General features: G+C 37.5%; 1 protein-coding gene across 1 annotated transcript; it reads left to right on the forward strand.

Annotated features, from left to right (window-relative positions):
• The first annotated feature begins 229 nt into the window (after positions 1-229).
• DORIP1 (dopamine receptor interacting protein 1) lies at positions 230-9802 on the forward strand. Its single transcript, XM_036111484.2, has 5 exons — positions 230-533; positions 3293-3817; positions 5488-5577; positions 6767-6901; positions 7872-9802. Exons 2-5 carry the CDS (start codon positions 3294-3296, stop codon positions 8053-8055), a joined length of 933 nt encoding a protein of 310 aa, XP_035967377.1. The 5' UTR covers positions 230-533; position 3293; the 3' UTR covers positions 8056-9802.
• The last annotated feature ends 10154 nt before the right edge of the window (positions 9803-19956 follow it).

Here is a 19956-nt window from a genome sequence, read left to right on the forward strand (position 1 = left end):
AGCCAGGCAGGTTTGCCAACAAAGCTCCGCCTCTATGCAAGCCCTGCCCACTTCCGGCTGCCCCACCCACCCTCTAACACTAGAACACCGCCCCTCTCTGCAAGGTCCCGCCCCCCGCACCTGATCTTGGCTCCCATTGGGCGAATCTGGATGCTGTATACACACCCGACACACGCACGTTTGGCAGGGGCGTCTTCGCGCCTGCGCAGCAGCACCGTCAAGCGGCTGGGTACTAGGGGCTGGGGGGAGGGGGGCGGAGGTCAGGCCGAATCTTCCTCCGTAATAAGCTACGCGTCCTGCGGTCCTGGCTCCGTGGGTCCGGTCGGATCGGGCCTCGGCGCTGGAGCTGCTGTGGCTCCCGCCGCGGCGGGTGCGATGGAGGCGGTGCCAGAGCCCAGCACTCACGCCGGGGAGGCCCAGACAGCGGACGGTGCTAGTAGATGAGGCGGCGGCGGCGGCAGCACGGACTCTCCATGAACAAGCGGCGGCGGCGACGGGTGCGGCGGCACCGACGGTTTTCGGTCCCCGGGGAGGTACGAGAAGTCGGCTTCCTGGTGGACGGAGACTGGCCGGTGTGGGAACGCCTTCCGCGGCCCGGCCCTCCCGCCCAGCGCCCGCAGTCCCAGGCGCTTAGGGGAACACTACCTGGACGCGGGCAGGGCTGCCCAGCCGTCTCACCTGCTCCAGGCTCGGGGACCTGCCAGCCGTGCGGGGCCAACCCTCGGTGCCAGGCCTTCGCGGGCGCAGAGGGCCGGGGGCGGGGTAGGCGTGGCCGGAGCGCGGGGGACAGAGGCGGGCGCCCACCGCGCGCCCAGCAGGTCCCTACCCCGAAGCCCCGCGCTGCTTCACGGGGGAGCGCGTGGCCGTTTTTCAGATTATTTCGGGGTGCTGATTCGAGAGGGGACCCTTAGGACGCCGAGTTCTTAGGGAGTCTGGCATCCAGTGCCCAGGGCGAATGGTCTGGTCCGCACGACCAGCGTGGAGTACAGATGGTCACCCTTGAAAATGACCGCAAAAGAAGGGTGTCGTTTTGCCAAGGAAATAGAGGTCGGGGGAGTTTTCCAGGTTTATTTAAACTGGAGGGCCTGTTGAATCAGGACAAAAATGCCAGCAGGCTACATCCTCCAGGGCTTGTAATACAGTGCCTAACGAAACAGTCTTTTCGACGATGTGGTGAAATCTTAAGACAGTTTTAAGTAAAGCTCTTTGCAGCCATCTCACCACCTTTTTTACTTATTTTTGTTGTAATTTACTTTGTAACAAATCACCACCTTAATACTGAAACGATTAAGTGTCCTCTAGTTCTTCAGTCTTCTCTCCCGTCCTTTCCCTTCCCCCAGAGAAAGGCTGAAGAAGTTAGTTTCATTTTATGTATATATAAGTGTATAAAATTGTAGTTTATTTCTCTTAAGTATAACTGTTGCTGTAGCTACTCCTTATTTGGTCATGTCTAAAAGATAATTTGAAGAAAAATAGTGCAGAGATTTACGGCTCCTTCCCAATGCAACATTTGGGGATCTGAGCTCAGGCTTGTGAACTTGCTACAAAGTTTTTAAAAATTAAATAGAAATAAGTGAAACCATGAAGAAAGTTATTTTCATTTTTAAAAGTATTTGAATGCTGTATGATTTTTTAAAAATCTCCAGAAACATTAAGAAGAAACAGTTTGTGTTTGCCTAAGGCTCCAGATTTACCACGCCCTCTGATTCCTAAATGGTTGACTAGAGCCAACATGTTACCGACTATGAATAAACATCTACACTTAAGACTAAATATAGTGTTGAATATTTTAGAGGCCTCAGTCTTGCCTCAAGCCGAAAATACCGTGCTCGCGCCCGCCTTTAATATATTGTAGAACTGAATTTTTAGTCTGCTAGTATTGTAAAATCAGTTTGAATATAATTTCTTTAAAGTGTAAAACAGGTTTTTTTTTTCTTAACTGAAGTATAGTTGACACAATGTTACATTAGTTTCAGGTGTACAACATAGTGATTCAACAACTCTATACTTTATGCCATGTGAACTTTATTTCTTACACAAATAAAACACATAGGTCTGCAGTATTGAGTATTGGATTTATGTTGTGCTTGGGAGGATGTGTGTGGCACTTTGAAAAGATTGTCAAAATAAGACACCTCAGTCACTGACTCTTTGCGTCCTCTTCCTCAGATGCTTTGCTTTCCTTTTTCATGAAAATATACTTTTCCATAGAAGTAACATTGAGAAACCCTGTGATGTTTTTGGTTTAGACATTTATTGTGCCAAGTAAAGCAGGGTTTTCAGTTCAGTTTCATTAGGACCGCATTCTTTAACTTTTTTAAAATTTTGCTTTATGTAACACACATGACACGAACATGTTTGTTATAATACTATCAATGACTAAAAACAAATCGCTTAGCTAACCTCAAAGTTAGGAGAAGGATAAATAACAGTTTAAATAGGGAGGACACCCCAGTTCATTCCCAAAACATACGAAGATGGGAATCATATTACTTACCAAGTTCTGAGTCAGATCTTCACAGCATGGCCTCTGTAGTTCGAATTATAGAATATCCAGCATCGTCCTAAATTGCAAGTGAAAATCCCAAAGTGCATAGAAATGATTTTTATATCAGCTGTGCAACTATTCAGTTAAGTACTCTGGATTACTTTTCATATGTGGTCTTTCAAAGATAATTGGCCATTATTTTGTAGCCCAACTAAGAATTCCATTATAGCAATTTCATAAGTGGAATCATGCATATTAAAAAGGAAATGAAGTACAGCTTGTATTTTGAAGGGAGAAAGAGGTTTACATTAGGAATGCACCCAACCAAATTTAGATTGCATCTTCAAATAGCTCTGTTTTCATTTAGAATTTTTTATTTCAGGGTCTTCCTATATCAAAGATAAAATCTGCAATATAATTAGTATAAAAGTCTATCAAATGCTCATCCTGTACCCCAAAAAAGATTGTACTTCTTAATGGTCTTTCCAGAGGCCATGCATATTGCCAAAAAATGGCTCAGCTTGAATTGTTTTAAATTTTTTCATTATATTGGTAGGCCTTCTGACCAAATTTAATTTGAATCTTTTTTTTTTTTAAGACTTTATTTTTAAGTAATCTCTATACCCAATGTGGGGCTTGAACTTAAAATCAGGAGATCAAGAGTCACATGCTCTACCAGCTGAGCCAGCCAGGCGCCCCTAATTTGAAGCTTTAGATAGCTTTGTTTTCATTTAAACATATTTCATGCATTTAACGTATGAAATCACAAATTTACATGTCCTATATTAAACTTTTAAAATGCAGGATGAAGACACTGTTTGAAGAGATCAAAGCATCAATTAAAAATAACTATAACCAAGACCGCTCATTTTGGAGGCCTGTTCTTCCTTGGGGAGGTGTTTTTACTATCAAAGCTGGCCGCAAAGCAGTATCCTGTACACCACTCTACGTTGAAATAAGACTGAAAAATACCTGCACCATAGATGGATTCTTGATGTTATTATATGTCATTCTTAATGAAAATGAAAATTTTCCCAGGGAACTCTCTCTTCATTTAGGTAGAGAGTTTGTAGACTGTTTCCTTTATTTAATGGACACCTACAGTTTCACAACTGTGAAGCTACTTTGGATTTGGGACAAGATGGAAAAACAGCAATACAAATCTGAAGTTCATAAAGCTTCATTAATAATTGATTTATTTGGGAACGAGCATGATAATTTTACAAAAAATCTCGAAAATCTCATGTCTACCACGCAAGAGAGTTACTGTTCCAACTGGCGATGCCCAACTCGAGTGCAGGAAGATCAGCAACGCACAATTAATATAAAGTAAGTTGCTTTGAAGTCTGACACTTTTAGCAAAGATAATATACTTTTTAGATGAATGTTGCTATAAATAATATAGTTAAAGTATTTCCTAAAGTACAGACCCTGCGTAATTACTTACACATAGCAACCCCACAAATGCAGGGCCATAGTAAGCCCCGTGACAAAAGTGTTACTGTTTATTAAATCCAAATATCTTGGAATTGACTTTGTAAAACCAACTGATAATTATTTCACTTGAAAAGTAATGAATTAGTCAGTATGCAAAATGTTTTATTCTTGCTTTGAATTGTTAATATGACCGCGTAGATAATTTTTGTGTCATAAACGTTACCTCTTAAAGAACATTTAATACTGTATTAGAATGTGTCACCTCTTGAATGGATTTATGTTGGGTTGGCTATTTCTACATGAACAAGATTGAAAGTATTCTTTCATGTACATGGCCAGGGCATAATTATAGACGGAAACCCCAAACTTGGAATCTTTATACCTGGAAAGGATATGGATAGGAGGAGCTTTTTCACTGACTAGGAGAGGTGCTCATAGCCTGCTTTGTATTTTTGGCTTTGAGAGAGAAGGCAGACCTCCAGGCTGGTAAATGATAGGGAGGAAGGCCAAACTGGCAAGCCCTAGTGGAGTGTTGGGAAACATCAGAGCCCCCAGGGGACATGAGCTGGAAAAAAGATAACTGCCAGTGGAAAAACAGGACCAAAAAACAAACCCAAACACATTGTGTCTGAAAGCGTATTTGGCCCTGTGGTCCAGAGAAGCAGCCTAATAGATACTCCCTTTTTGGAATATACATCACATACCCTAACTTACTAAATTCACATTTGTTTATAGTATATTTAGTTTAATATTGAAACATCATGCTACTTACGGAAAGCTGAAGATCTTTTATTCTTTTTAAGAATCTGCCAATTAATGTCTTTCTTGTTTCTGAAATACACTTTGTCCATTTTCCTGTATTGCTGATACGATGATGTTGAGTTTGAAATCTGTCAGGGAAAAAAGTTTCATTACTCTAAATTGTAACGGACTAAAAAGCATTTTAGAAATCTGTTTTTTCAAAACTAGTATCAATTTGTGTATGCTCTGAAACAAAAATATTTATGATCCTATATTAATGCTAATATTTTAAGCTCAATAAAATATTTCTCATCATACTATATATATATAGTATGTATCTGTATTCTCTATAACTTTTTAAGGCTTTTGCCTATATTTTAATCCTATATTTAAAACAATCTCTGAAGTATGTAGGAAGAAATTTTTTAACAAATCAGGTAACAGAAGCCAACAATGGCTGTAACTTGTATTTAGTCATGTAACTAATTGGCAGCTCTCCTAATTCTGGGTCCTCCTTTCTTCCCCCAAAACCACAATCCCCTCTACTGAAACCTCTCAGAAATTTTTTAAAGTAACAACTGCGTATTTCAGGATCAGTTTCCAGAAAGATTGAATGTTTCTTGGAAAACTTCATGCATTAATGTTTATTAAGTTCAACTGATTTCTATAATTATAACAAATACAAAGATGAAAAACAGAGGTTATACTTTTATACTTGGTTTGCTAATAATGAATTGACCTGTAAAATTGGTTATCCTAATAATGCATTTAACATGTAAAATTCCAAAGTAATTCTTACATACATTTTGTATTTGTTGTAGTCCTCCCCAAGAAATTCCTCATGGAAACTTGATACGACTGGCTGTGGATGAGTTATTCTGTTCCAGGATTGAACTGTGTGAAGAGAGTGGGTGAGTATATGATAGACATTTAAGATGAAAGTATTTCTGTTTTTTATAAAGAAACCTGAACAGATATGTTCTTTGATGTTAATACTTTAGGAAATAGCAACTCACAAATATTTAGGAAGCCTAATGTTTTTAGAATCTTAACACCTATGATAGTTTACTGTGCCATCTTATGCTGTGTTGTCATTATAAAATTTCACTATATAGAATATACTACATTTGATTGATGAATACAAAGCAAATGCCTTTTCTTTTTTTCCCCACTGCTGAGTAGGTACAATAAAACCTTGGTTAACCGGAACCCAGCTAATCGGACTCTCAATTAACTGGATTTTTTTCTGCATTCCTCATTTAGGAGAAAGAGGTAAATGGCAACCAAAAAAGTTAACATAGTTTAAAAAAAATTCAAAAGGGGCAGAACATATTCATCCCAGTCTCTTAACAATTTATATATCTACAGTATTGTACAATGAGAATTAAGATTTAGAAGGATGATCTTACAGCTAATTAATCACAAAAGAAGGGAAGAATAAAATACATTCAGTTAATTGTACTTAAATCCAGAAAGTGAACTAATGTATTTTAACAGCAAATACTGAAACAAAATGGTTTTCTGGTTAATACTTTAGTCAGTAATGTTTGTGAACCAAAATACTGTGCCCTGAGTATTCCGGTTAATCGAGATTTTACTGTATTTGTGTTATTCTCATTTGTGGTATTCTGATCCATATGCTTAATATGTGAGACTACTAAGAAAACAGAATTTGTTTCATCCTAGTGGCAAAAAGATGCAATTAGGGAATTTTATGCAATATAAAGAGGACTGGAAGAGTCCTACTATTTACCTCTCTGCCAGTATTATCCTTTGAAACCAGCTGAGAGAGGAAAAAAAATATATATGGACATATAAAAGCTTTTATGTCAGTTCAAAAAACTACATATTTTATAAGCTTAGAAAAAAAAATAGCTAGCTTTTCCTGGAGTTTTGCAAGTATTATTTCTTGTATAGAATCTCACAGCTTATAAACTTCTAGGCATAGATATATAAAATACTAATATAGCCACAGCATTACCGACACCTAAAATAGATAATTATACTTATTATGAAATTAAGTAATAAAGACAACCCAGAAGTGATAAAAGGCAATTTTGTTTAAAGTGTAATAAAGTTCATGCCTATTTTCAATTTTAGGTGTGGTGGCTTAAGAGAATTTTCCCAGCGAGTTTTCTGCCATGGGGCACCCCCTTTTGTTGTCTTAAATATGCAGCATTGGAAATCTGAAGATCTGGCATATGTACCATATTACTTGGATTTATCTGATCACAAGTAGGTGTTTTTTTTGTGTGTGTTTTATAAAACTAATAAAAAGTAAATTTATTTTCTATTTTTCTGCTATTCTATCATGACTGTGACTAGCCCTTAAGGAAATATTGTTGAAAATATCATAGTTATCTATAATTCTGTATATCCTGAATAAGATTAGAATCTACTACATGGGTTAGTCATTGGCAATGTGCATGGTAGTTGGACTATGGGATGGACAGAATTGAGTTCAAATCCCAGCCCCACCTTTTACAAGCAATGTAACGTTGGGCCCTAACTTAACCAGCTTACACATCAGTTCTTATTCTATGGAACAGAGATGACAGTACCTATCTGGTACATTATTGTGAGATTTAATGAGAAAACACATGTAAAGTGTTTAGGCTAGTACCTGACACGTAGTAAATAGTAATGACTGGCTATTACTTGTATTTCAAGTCAAAGTAGTGTATAGTAGAAGGTCATCGTTTAAACAAAAAATGTTACTTTCAGCATTATAGATAAAAATGTATGCATACAAGTTAGGACATACAGGGTCTTTTAATTTTTTGCCTTTAAAAGGTTTTCTCTTATTTAATAGAATGATACAAATTATGAGTTAACCTGTTAAAATGTTTTTCAGAATACTTAAATTATGTCAATTTTTTTAAATTCTTAAATATTTTACTCCAAATTATCAGTTATAGTATGTGCTTTTTACAGACAGATATCTTTTTTAGGTACTAGAATGCAAACAATATCAATATTTTTATTCCTTCATTAAAAATTTAAGGGGCATCTGGGTGGCTCAGTTGGTTAAGCGTTCGACTCTTAATCTCAGCTCAGGTCTTGATCTCAGGGTTGTTAGTTCAAGCCCCGTGTTGGGCTCCACGCTGGGTGTGCAGCCTACTTAAAACAACAACAACAACAACTTAAGGAATGTTTAAATATAAAGTTTTGTCTTTTTTGCTACACTTTGTCATTTAATTTGCAGGTATTTGTTGGAAGGTGCCACATTATTTAACAAAGAGGAACATCATTATTCTGCAGCCTTCCAAATTGATGGACATTGGATGCACTACGATGGCCTCAGAAATGTGAATTTAATTTTGTTAAATAAACCCCCAGAGTTTCTCCTCTTGTCATCATTGGTTTATATTCGAGCAACAGAGAAATAAATATAGACTGATGCTAAATTAAATTGTTTTCCCTCCTGCCCATGCTCCCCCAGATGAAGGGCTTTTATTTTGTATATACTTGGTATCCAAGGAAATAGTTGAACTATACTAGTTTCAGAGGTGTATTTTCCAGTGTTTAGCCCCAGGTAAATATTATATATAGACAATCTATGCAAAAATGTTTATATTTCTTTTTTCTATGTTCTGGGTTATTTTTATATAAGCGTACTTTATGTTGAAATAAAATATATCTTGTAGCCTTTGTATTTTTTATTTATATGTACTCAAAAGATTTTACAGTTCTGTCTCCTTGAAACCAAGAAAATACTTTATCATTCGAATTCTCAGTTTTTCTTTTTGGGTATTCAAATAAAACTGGGGTACAAGTCAGTATTTCAGTTTATATAAATTTAACAGTTCAAAATGTATCTGACTATATTTTTTGCCCTACCTCACTAAAATCCAAAGTGCACTGTTGGATCTAGCATGGATTTGAATGTAGAACTTATAGATGGCTTAATCTTTTTTACTTGTTGATTTGCCTAGTTTCCCTGCAGCAGTTTTTAAAAATACTTTGGTGAGAATGTTTTTCTGACCTTGAATTATTTCTTTATAATGGCAAATTACTTTAACCACTTGCTCTAAAGTATTATAAACCTGCCAGCAGATTTTAAGTGTTAACTTGCAAGCTTAATTAAAGTTATTGTTACAAATAAATTATATAACTAATCTAACATAATTTAATGGAAATTTTCTAATAAAAATCTATTCTGAAGATAAGACAACTATAAATAAATATCAGGCAACTGGATGCTTACTAATGCTGGATTAACAATAGAAATGTACTTTAAATATATATTTAAGAGAAAACGGTACCTGGAATATTTTTTTCCTCTTAAGTCATATTGGCACATTGGTAAATTTTTGGAGTAACAAACTGCTGGCTTCCTTGTAAGTAGTAAACTGATAGCATGAGGGTTTAATTTGCAATATAAATCACTAGAATTTTATAGTTATCAGAAATTGTTTGTTTTCAAAACCCTAAGATTTTTGTTCCTTTTGCAATTTCAAGGAAAAAAATTAAGTAATCTCCTCAAGGGAAAATACTTTTTGCAATTTACCAACATTCACTTTATTGTTTAATTTCAGTAAACAGTCCATCTTAGGTTTTGGGTTGGGACTGTGTGCAGTATACTTGGAGATTTCTGTGTGACAACACAGTTCACTGCCATATACCAAATTGGTAAAATTTAATTCAGTAAATAAAATCTTACACTGGCTTGGTGCCACGTTGAAATAACTTACAAAAGAATGAATAAATGTGAGTATAACATTGCTGAGAATGCCTCACTTTGAGCGAATACTGTGATAATTGCGTCTTGCATAAGATAAAAAATAGTGATTTATTTTACAAAAAAATTACCCCAGAGTTTATTTAAATCGTCCCCCACATGTATTTACATAGGTTTGATTTACAGTGAATTTTTATGTGGACACCTTATTGCATGAATCAAAGTATACAAAAACACAACTATTAGCATATATATAAGTGGTTCATTAGCATAATTATTCCTAATGCAGATTATTCTTTTAAGAATTGCACTTTATTTGGAATAATACTAGTTTATCACAAAACAATGACTTACCTACCTCACAGGGTTGTTGTGAGGATTAAGGTGTTTGTTAAAATCTTGACTACCTTGAACATGCTAATAAAAAATATATTTTTTTCTACCTCTTTCATATATAGGCAAGTCTCCCAGATTCTCTGTTACTAATAAACTTTTTAGATCTTTTCTTTTAAATTATTTATTTGGGCAGTTGCTCCTATCAGTAATGGACTTAATGTATAATAGAATTTAAGTATGCCTTCTGGACCCCAAGATGGTTGGATTTTAAGGATAATAGGTAGTTTATTGTTACAGTAGTGGTTGGTTGGTAGATAGAAGCAATTTCCCCTGCTGACCAAATAGTGGGTAGAAAAGGGGTGAAAAATAGATTATCTGCAGGATGTGAAGATGAGGGTATGGAAAATTATTTACAACCTTAAACACCCTTAGAAAAATTGGAATACTGGGGTGGGGGAGGGGGGAAGCAGTGAAAGATATGACAAAATAATAAAAAAAAAATTTTTTAGATTTTTATTTATTTGAGAGAGAAAGAGAGCACGAGCCAGAGGAGGAGCAGAGGGAGAGGGAGAAGCAGGGAGTCTGATGTGGGGCTCAATCCCAGGACCCTGGGATCATGACCTGAGCCAAAGGTAGACACTTAACTGACTGAGCTACCCAGGTGCCCCCAGAATGTATTTTTAATAAAAATGCCAAAAACCATAACTAAATTTTATGGGGAGAGCAAAAATGATTTTAAAACCCTGGCTTCAATCAGAGGGGCATAAAGGACAAATAAAGCAAATTTTTTTTTTTTTTTTTTAAAGATTTTATTTATTTATTTGACAGAGAGAGACACAGCGAGAGAGGGAACACAAGCAGGGGGAGTGGAAGAGGGAGAAGCAGGCTTCCCGCTGAGCAGGAAGCCCGATGCGGGGCTCGATCCCAGGACCCTGGAATCATGACCTGAGCCGAAGGCAGACGCTTAACGACTGAGCCACCCAGGCGCCCCAAATAAAGCAAATTTAAAAAGGAATGTCCAACTTCTTTGCAGCAAAAGAAACCTTTTGCCTCCAATTTAGCAAATAATATTACTTAGATTTATCCTTCAAAGTAGCTTTTCATTATTATTATAGTTGATTTAATATCTGAGGCATTGTCACTGGATCTGATCCAATCAAAGAGGAAGAAAAACTAAAGAAAACTACCATAGGCATGTTTGCTAGGGTGACTCCCATGTTCTATTTCATTTTTAGAGTATGAGTAAACAACTAAGCTATATAAGCAGATGACTTCTATGACGCATACACAAAAAGCTGTACATGTTGAGCATATCAGCAGTTTAGTATTATAATTAAATGATTTAATGATATTTAGTTATTTGAAAAATAGTTGTGCTATAGGCATAAAGGGTAAGCAGTTCATGCAAAAGTGACTGCAATTATTGCTGCTGAACTATAGCCAAAGCAAACATTTATATTTTCATCTTCCTTTGTAGATGCTCTTAACATTTAAAATCGGCACCAAATTCTTCTGCTTTAAAAGCTACAATCAAGACAGATTTTGAAGTTCATCTCAATGGCTTGATGCTTACTAACAGGTTCCTACCCACCCAACTAGCCCAGGGTTCACTATCTGGTCACCTAAACAACCTTTAGCCTCAAATTTAATTTGATCCCAGGGAAAGCATAACCTTTGACTCTGTCTTAAGTTGAAGAGGAAGTTAGTGGGGAGCCCTCTGGAGCTAGATGATTTCTTTATATGCTGATTTCTACCTGAGGATGTGTATTATTTATACTGAGTGAGCAATCAGTTCCATAGTCCATCTATTGTTTTCTCAGTGAGGCTTCTGGAAGGTATCAAGAGGAATATCATTTGGGGTTGCCTGGGTGGCTCAGTCAGTTAAGCGTCTGCCTTCAGCTCAGGTCATGATCCCGGAGTCCTGAGATCAAGTCCCCAGTCGGGCTCCTTGCTCAGTGGGGAGCCTGTTTCTCCCTCTGCCTGCCGCCCCCCCTGCTTGTGCACTCTCTCTCTCTGACAAATAAAATCATTTTTAAAAAAGAGGAATATCATTTGAAAATGGAAAAGTGAGCTACCCCAACAGGACCCTCAAAAATGGTGTGGAATGGAACAGCAACTTGGAGAGCAAATGAGCTGTGTAGACAAGTTAGCCACAGTAGAATTAGCCATCTGTTTATATGCTTATTTATAGTTTCATTACTTGCTTATTTTCCCTTTGAATTTTGTAAAGTCCCATTTTTAATATGATTATAAAAATAATACATAAATCAATAAAAAAGAGTAAATCCAAAAAAAGTATAAATAAGAAAATGATCAACCATGGTTTCTCCACCCAGTGATAATCATTAGTTCATACTAGAAAGCCTTTTTGAAAAGTCCAACATGGCTTCACAGTACTGAAGAGAACCAAGAGCCAAGGAGTTGGGGCTTTGAGGAAGTGTATACTCCTGGGGGCCAGTATTGTGGTGATACAAGCTATCAACATGGAGAAACTTCGAGAGGAAAGTGAGACTGAAGAAAACTGCTGTGGTCATCTTCAGACATTTCTTTCTACCTGGACACTTGTCTTTAGAAGCCTTCATCTTCTCAAACCTTCAAGAACTTATTTTATGATGGACATCATTCCTTTACATTCCTCTACCTCAAAACTAGTATCCAGGTGCCAGAGTTGGGAAGCAAGGCCCTGATGACATAAATTGTCCCAAAGCAGATACAACCAAATAGATACTCTGTTTCTCTGTTAACCTAACAATATAACAAAGAAATATTAAAACAGACAGAGCATAATTGGCTTGCTTTAAGGGTAGAGTAGGGAAAAAAAGTTTACTGAGGGAGATTGTGAAAAGCAGGCATAATAAATAGTTCAACACATGGGAATTTTAGGTCAGAAAAAAAGAGGAAATCAAGCAACAGGAAACAGAAAAGCTGAATTATGCTCAGGTCAAGGAGAGACCAGGTTAAGCCTTGAAGAAATAACTGGCTGGCTAGGGAAATCTTTACCCGAGCAGGCTAAGCTTGATTTGGGGGCTACAAGCTAGAACAAGTTAAGAGCAGACATTCTCCACAGTATTTATTTAATTCATACTACTATTTGCTAGGTGAATCAGATATTATTTATGCCCTGGAGGCGAGCACATGTCTAGAAGAGGGGAAAGATGAATCAATGATGACTGTATAGAAGGAAGTGCTGTGGCAGGCTTAGCACCTCATGCTTTGAGAGTACAGAGGAGGGCAGCTTGACAGACAACTGCTGTGAGGTCTTTGTTGAAATGGCCTTTTCACCGTTGCCTGTCTAGCATCCCTGGAGGAGGTTTGTAGAGGAAAGAGACTACAGATTGCCTAACTTGTGCTCTCCAGGGTAATTGTAAGGTCCTATTTCCTCTACCTCTACCCCCAAATCTTAACCACCTTTAATTTCCATTACAAAGCTGTAAATCCTAAAATAAAGATAAAGCAAATTTCAAACACATTCAAATCTAAAAAGGAATTTATTGTAGCTAAAGTATTCCACAAGGATTAATAATGTCAAATCTTTTCTATTTCTGACAGAAGGGAAGAGACTTGAGGGGAATATGAGAGGACCATTGGGTCCCCCTTCAATACTTGGTGAATGGGTTGTCAACTGGACTTGCGGCGGGACAGCAACGGGGAATTCCCAACTCCTGCAGTTTTCTACATGAACACTAGGTGGCAGAAGCTCCTCAGTATGGAATGTGGGGGCGGGAAGGAGAGAAAAAACCACACCTGAACTTTTTGGCCTTAAAGTATTAACCTACTTTATAATTTGGGCAAAGCAAATCCAGTTTTCCTTCTGTTCTATGTCACTGTACACATTCATAGCTTGAGGATAACATACAGTGGTGACATCGTTGATGAGGTCGGTTATGCTCCCTGCGAACAACACCCCAGGTCAAATAATATTTGTAAATTGACTCCTGGGGTTTTTAATCTATTTCCTTGACCCTCATAGTTTCTGGACTCCTCTCCACTTTCTTGACCTCTTCTTTTGAAAAGAGTTAGGAATTCCTGTCCCTAAAGAGCTTACAGAAATGCCAGAAGACCTGATTTAGAATTGACATTTTTCACCCAAGAAAAAGATCATGGAATTGCAGACTTTCAGGTGAATCACATATGATCACATTACCACTGGATTATATCTATTATTATCAGTTCTCAACTATTAATTTTTCATGCTGTCAAGGAGAGGCAAGAGTATGGCTGCTGAACACCTAGACCCTGAGGCCAATTGCCTGGGTTCAAACTTGGACCCTGGTTGTGTGGCTTTGGGCCTATTACTTGACTCCTCCGTTCCCCAGTTTCCTAACTGTAAGATGGAAATGATAATAGAATACATCTCATAGGTTGCAGTGAGGATGTAACAATTATGTACGGAACTGAGTGCCTGGCAGATAATCATGAAAGTGTTATCTACCATTATTTTTTATTCCTCTTTCAATATTGTATTAAGAAATGAAATTAGTAGGTAAATAGTGCTGCTGCAGAAAATGAACTAAATTCTGTGGCAATTAAGCTCACAGAACAAATTATAGTATTAACAGAGTAAAATAATATTAAATTCATGAAATAGTTTGAAATGCAAAAACAAAGGAAAAGTACAAATGTCAGAGGAAAAAGCAAAAGTGTTGGAGGAAATAGCTTAAATTTTCCTAGATACTCAATAATAATGAAATACCACATCTTGTTCCTGCTCAAAATCATTTATCCACCAGATACTGTCCAAAATAGCTTATCTACCCTTTGGCTCTAAAACTTTTTGAGACATAGTCCTCTATTCATTGGGAACCACCTACTCTCTTAAATTCTAGGACCCCTGCTTATTCAAACTCTAATTGGCCTCCTTAGCACAGTAGGCGGCAGCATGTTAGTCCCAAACTATTTACTCTCCTGAGGGCAAACACAAGAATATCCTTTAAAAGACTTTCTTCCAGATCAGGATGACAGAAGTGCTTGGTCCATCCTTATTTAGACCCTACCTTACTCAGTAAGGGATTTAAAGATTTTCATATACATGAAAAATAAGCTTCCTTTCTTTCATTGTATTTTAATGTTATACATAATTTGAGCCAAAAAGAACATGAGGCCAAGTGTTACCTTCTAATAAGGCCCTGAGTAGGTAAATTAATAAAAACAGCCTATGAGATACTCTTGTCTGTTGTTGATGGGAACGCAAAATGCAATATCTTGGGAGAATTGAGAAATGTTATGGACTGAATATTTTTGTCTCCCCAACATTCATATACTGAAACCCTACCACCGTCCTTGTGATGGTATTATCAGGTGGGGCCTTTGGGAGGTAATTAGGATTACATGAAATCATGAAGTCATGAAGATGGAGCCCTCATGAATGGGATTAGTGTCTTTATCAAGAGTCATGAGAGAGCTGGCTTCCCCTCTCTACTCTCTGCCATGTGAGGATACAAGGAGACTGTAACCCTGAAGAGGGTCTCAGCAGAACCCGACCATGCTGGGACCTGGTCTTGGACTTCTCACCTCCAGAACTGTGAGAAATAAGGTTCTGTTATTTATAAGTCACCCAGTCTATGGCATTTTTGTTATAGCAGCCTGAACTAACAAAAGCAGGTGAGATCCCGCAAAATTACATATCATCTACACTTTGGCCCAGTGATTTCACTTCTAAAAGTCTATGCCCAAAACACAAATTGGCAAATGCACAAAGATGCACAAGGCTATTTTCACTGTGACATTATTTTTAAGTGCAAAGGTCTGGAAACAACCCAAGTGCCCTTCAGCAGGAGACTACTTAAAAGATTGGTGGTATAGCCACACAGTAAGGTACTATGCAACTGTAAAAAAGATTAGGAATTACCTCAATACATTGGTATGGAATAATCTCTAGAATATATTAAGCAAAAAGGAAAAAAATTTGAAAATATGCTATCTTTTTTTTTTTTTTTTTTAAGATTTATTTGAGAGAGAGAGTGCGCGCACGAGTGGGAGGAGGGGCAGAGGGAGAGAACGAATCCTGAAGCACACTCCCCGCTGAGCCTGATTGATCTCAGGACCCTGAGATCCTGACCCGAGCAAAAACCAAGAGTTGGCCACTCAACTGACTGAGCCATCCAGGCCCCCCATGCTATCTTTTTTGTAAGGAAATGGGGAAGGGGGTGTACTTATATTTTCAATGAAACCAACATCTAATAAAAATGATTACCTATAGCGGAATACAAATGAACAGAGTGGAAGAGATGGAAATGCAGACGAAACTTCAGTGAATGCATCATCTCCTATAGTTCAACTTCAGGGTCTAGTACATTTTTATGTAATTAGAAAATAAAATTACATCAAAAAAGATATCCCTAAATATTAAAACTTTAAAGTAACCTAACTATACATTAATCAATCATACTTTAATCAAATAAAGATACTATTTCATTTGACTCTAAAAACACTGCTTTTTTTTTTTTTTTTCCTTTTTTTAAGTAAGCTCCAGGTCCACATGGGGCTTGAACTCGTGACTCTGAGTCATGCATGGCATGACTGACAGAGCTAGCCAGGCAACTTTAAAAGCAGTGCTTTTAATATTTATCCTTGTGAAATATATTCTAAGAACAAAAGAGAACCACAAGGACTCTTAATTGCATTCATTGGTCCTATTTATATCACTGTTGTTATTTTGAAGCTATTTTAAGTATGTTTAAGATGAATCAAATAGGTAATTATGCAAATGTTCATAGAAACCGATTTTCAGGCTAAGAAAAAAGCATTAAAACCCAAGAATTTAAGTAAAATCCCTTTTCTTTTAAAATGAAAAAAAGGAAGAATTTCCTGACTTTACTTATTGAATAGTCTATAAACAATAACAACTGAGTGCACAAAGCACCACTAGCAAAAGCCTGGGATCTCTCAATACCATTTCCCAGCAAAAAAGTGCCAGGGACCCTTAGAGGAATGGCTGATTCTAGATCTGAGGAAGAAAATGTAAAAGCCAAAATACAACGATGTTTGAATTTGATACCTCAACTGTGGTTATGTAAGAGAATGAATATCCTTATTCTTAGGATATATGTGCTTAAGTATTACGGGATAAAAGGACATAATGTACAGAAACTACTTTTGAATGGTTAAAAAAAATAAGAGAAAAATGATGAAACAAATGTGGCAAAATGTTAAAAAAAAAGATGAACTTTGGAAAATGTATTTAAGAGTTCTATTATTCTTACAACTTCTCTGTAAGTTTGACATTATTTTAAATCGTCAAAAAATTTTATTTTTTTTAAATTTTTAAAAAGATTTTATTTATTTGAGAGAGTGAGAGAGACAGAGAGAGCACAAGCAGGGAGAGCATGAGAGGGAGAGGGAGAAGCAGACTCCCTGCTGAGCAGGGAGCCTGACGTGGGACTCCATCCCAGGACCAATTATGACCTAAGCCGAAGGCAGACGCTTAACTGACTGAGCCACCCAGACACCCTTAAAATAATTTTAGTAAAATTTTTTAAAAGCAAGGAAATTTTCAATGAAACTTAATGGAGGTATCCACTGGACTAAGATGGGACTATTAATTGAAACACACATATTGAAACAAATACATAAAAAATCATGACTTCGATGAATCACAGACCTGTACCCCTGAAACAAATAATACATTATATGTTAATAAAAAAAAATCATGACTTCATGATGCTTGATCACCTTTGGAGGTTTCTAGGGCATCAATTCATGACTCTACAGATTAAGAGAATGAATCAAACATCTTCCCCAGCTTTTCCTGTATAGACCTTATCTCAGGGTAACCAAATAAGTGATAAATGTTTTCCTTTATAGAATTCCAGCTAATGCAGAAAAAGAAAAATGGCAGTTAGAAAATCACTGCTTTGGGGCACCCGGGTGGCTCAGTTGGTTGAGCATCTGACTCTTGGTTTCGGCTCAGGTCATGATCTCAGGGTCCTGGAATCCAGCCCTGCACTGGGCTCCACAATCAGTGTGGAGTCTGCTTGAGATTCTCTCTCTCTCAAATAAATAAATAAAATCTTACAAAAAAAGAAAAAAGAATGAAAGAAAGAAAATCACTGCTTTGCCACTCAATATAATAAATGGATCCAGCAGTGGTCATTAATAGCTAGTAAAACCATCAAATGAGAGTTTGATGGGGAATTTGATAATGGAGGGATCAGGTTGACAAGACCCAAATGCAAACCATGATTAATACTAGTTAGCATCATTAAAAGTGGGATAACCAGACATAATGTACCCCAGATGCAATGCAAAAGGAAGAATACACAGTATCCACTACACTTGCCAAAAAAAAAGAAAAAAAAAGAAAAAGAAAAAAGACCTGAATTTAATCAAGACTCTATAGCCAACTATCAGAAAATTTGAAGGACAATAAGCTAAACAATACCACAAAAATCAAGTAGCCAAATCTAGAACATGGGACAATCTACTAGACAAACGATCTCATTTGTTCATAAGTAAAGGGCATGATAAAGGAGAGGGATGCAGTGACTGGTAGAGACTGAAAGGGACTCAGAGACATAACAGTCAAATGCAAGGTACAAACTTTATATAGATCCTGCCTCAACCAACAATAAAGACAAAAAATTGGGACAATCAGGGAAATTTGAATATAGATTGTATACTAAGTATTATAGAAGTATTTATTTTATTTTATTTTATTTTATTTTATTTTTTAAGATTTTATTTATTTCTTAGAGAGAGAGAGCATAAGCAGGGGGAGGGGCAGGCAGAGGGAGAGGGAGAAGCAGGCTCCCCGCTGAGCAGGGACCCTGATGCGGGGCTCGATCCCAGGACCTTGGGATCATGACCCGAGCTGAAGGCAGCCACTTAACCGACTGAGCCACCCAGGCGCCCCTAAATTTTTTTTTTAAAGATTTTATTTATTTATTTGGCAGAGAGAGACACAGTGAGAGAGGGAACACAAGCACGGGGAGTGGGAGAGGGAGAAGCAGGCTTCCCGTGAAGCAGGGAGCCCGATGTGGGGCTCGATCCCAGGACCCTGAGATCATGACCTGAGCCGAAGGCAGACGCCCAACAACTGAGCCACCCAGGCGCCCCTAGAAGTATTAAATTTTTAAGTGAGATTATTATCAACGTGTTTTATAGAATGAAAAATTTAAGTGTCCTTATCATTTAGAGATAGAGTCTCAATTATTTACCATACTATTTTGCTTGTCTGGGATTCTCTCTAAAAATATTGCAGGGAAAAAAAAGGGTGAATAGATGAAGGATTAGCAAAATTGCTAATAATTAATTTTTGAAGCTGGGTGATGGGTACATGGGTACATTATTAAAAAGGAAGGGGGAGGGCGCCTGGGTGGCTCAGTTGGTTGAGCGACTGCCTTCTGCTCAGGTCATGATCCTGGAGTCCTGGGATCGAGTCCCACATCGGGCTCCCGGCTCGGCGGGCAGCCTGCTTCTCCCTCTGACCCTATCCCCTCTCATGCTGTTTCTCTCTCTCTCTCTCAAATAAATAAATAAATAAAATCTTAAAAAAAAAAAAAAAAAAAAAGGGGGAAAAAAAGCCTGGAAAACATACCAAAACCTATTTGAGCTACTCTATCTAATCACAGAACTGAATTTTATGACTAGCCTTAAGAGTTTGGACTCTTCATCAGAATAGCTTTTTGCTTTCCATTCATTATGAGTCTATTGTACAATCCACTTACCACACTGTCTTCCAAATTAAAGTTGAAACTTTCACCCTCATTACTGCACTGGCCCCAGACAGAACCATCAACTAATTTTATGAAAGAACACAAGAGGCACAGCTAGAGTTCTGCCAGGGTAGCACTCTTTCTTCTATTCTCTCTCCCTGGGGGGAAAAAATTAGGTGTATTTTTTATTCCCCAAGCAGATTGTAGAATATGGCTTGTTACTCTTTTGCACCTTGCATCACATCTTACACATACTAAGCTCTTAACAACTCTCTGCTGACAGATTTTACAATGACTTCTGGGTAACACGAGAGCTATCTGTGCATGTCTTAGAAATCACAAGCATAACTTCAAATGCATCCACTCAGTCAAAAAATCTTAATTTCAATATTTTAATAGGTACTCTTAAAATGGGTATTTGCATATTTTTTCCATCTATAATATACTTCGGCATGTATCTGTTAAGTTTCTACTTAAACTCTAGGAGTTGCCCTGTTAAGAATGCAGTTGAGGGATGGCTAGCTGTATTTTAACCAGGAAACCCATACTCAAGGCAGCTACAAACACTTGTTATCCGTAATTTGATCAGCATCCAATGTTTTGCTCTTTAGTATATTAAA

Source organism: Halichoerus grypus, chromosome 8 (assembly GCF_964656455.1).
Source record: "Halichoerus grypus chromosome 8, mHalGry1.hap1.1, whole genome shotgun sequence".
NCBI classification, from domain to species: domain Eukaryota; kingdom Metazoa; phylum Chordata; class Mammalia; order Carnivora; family Phocidae; genus Halichoerus; species Halichoerus grypus.

Bases quoted from the DNA above. Each gene is read 5' to 3' on its own strand.
- DORIP1 (XM_036111484.2), top strand. From the start codon at position 3,294: ATGAAGACACTGTTTGAAGAGATCAAAGCATCAATTAAAAATAACTAT. The intron at 3,818-5,487 runs GTAAGTTGCTTT...TATTTGTTGTAG, and splicing joins CAACGCACAATTAATATAAA to TCCTCCCCAAGAAATTCCTC. The intron at 6,902-7,871 runs GTAGGTGTTTTT...TTTAATTTGCAG, and splicing joins TTGGATTTATCTGATCACAA to GTATTTGTTGGAAGGTGCCA.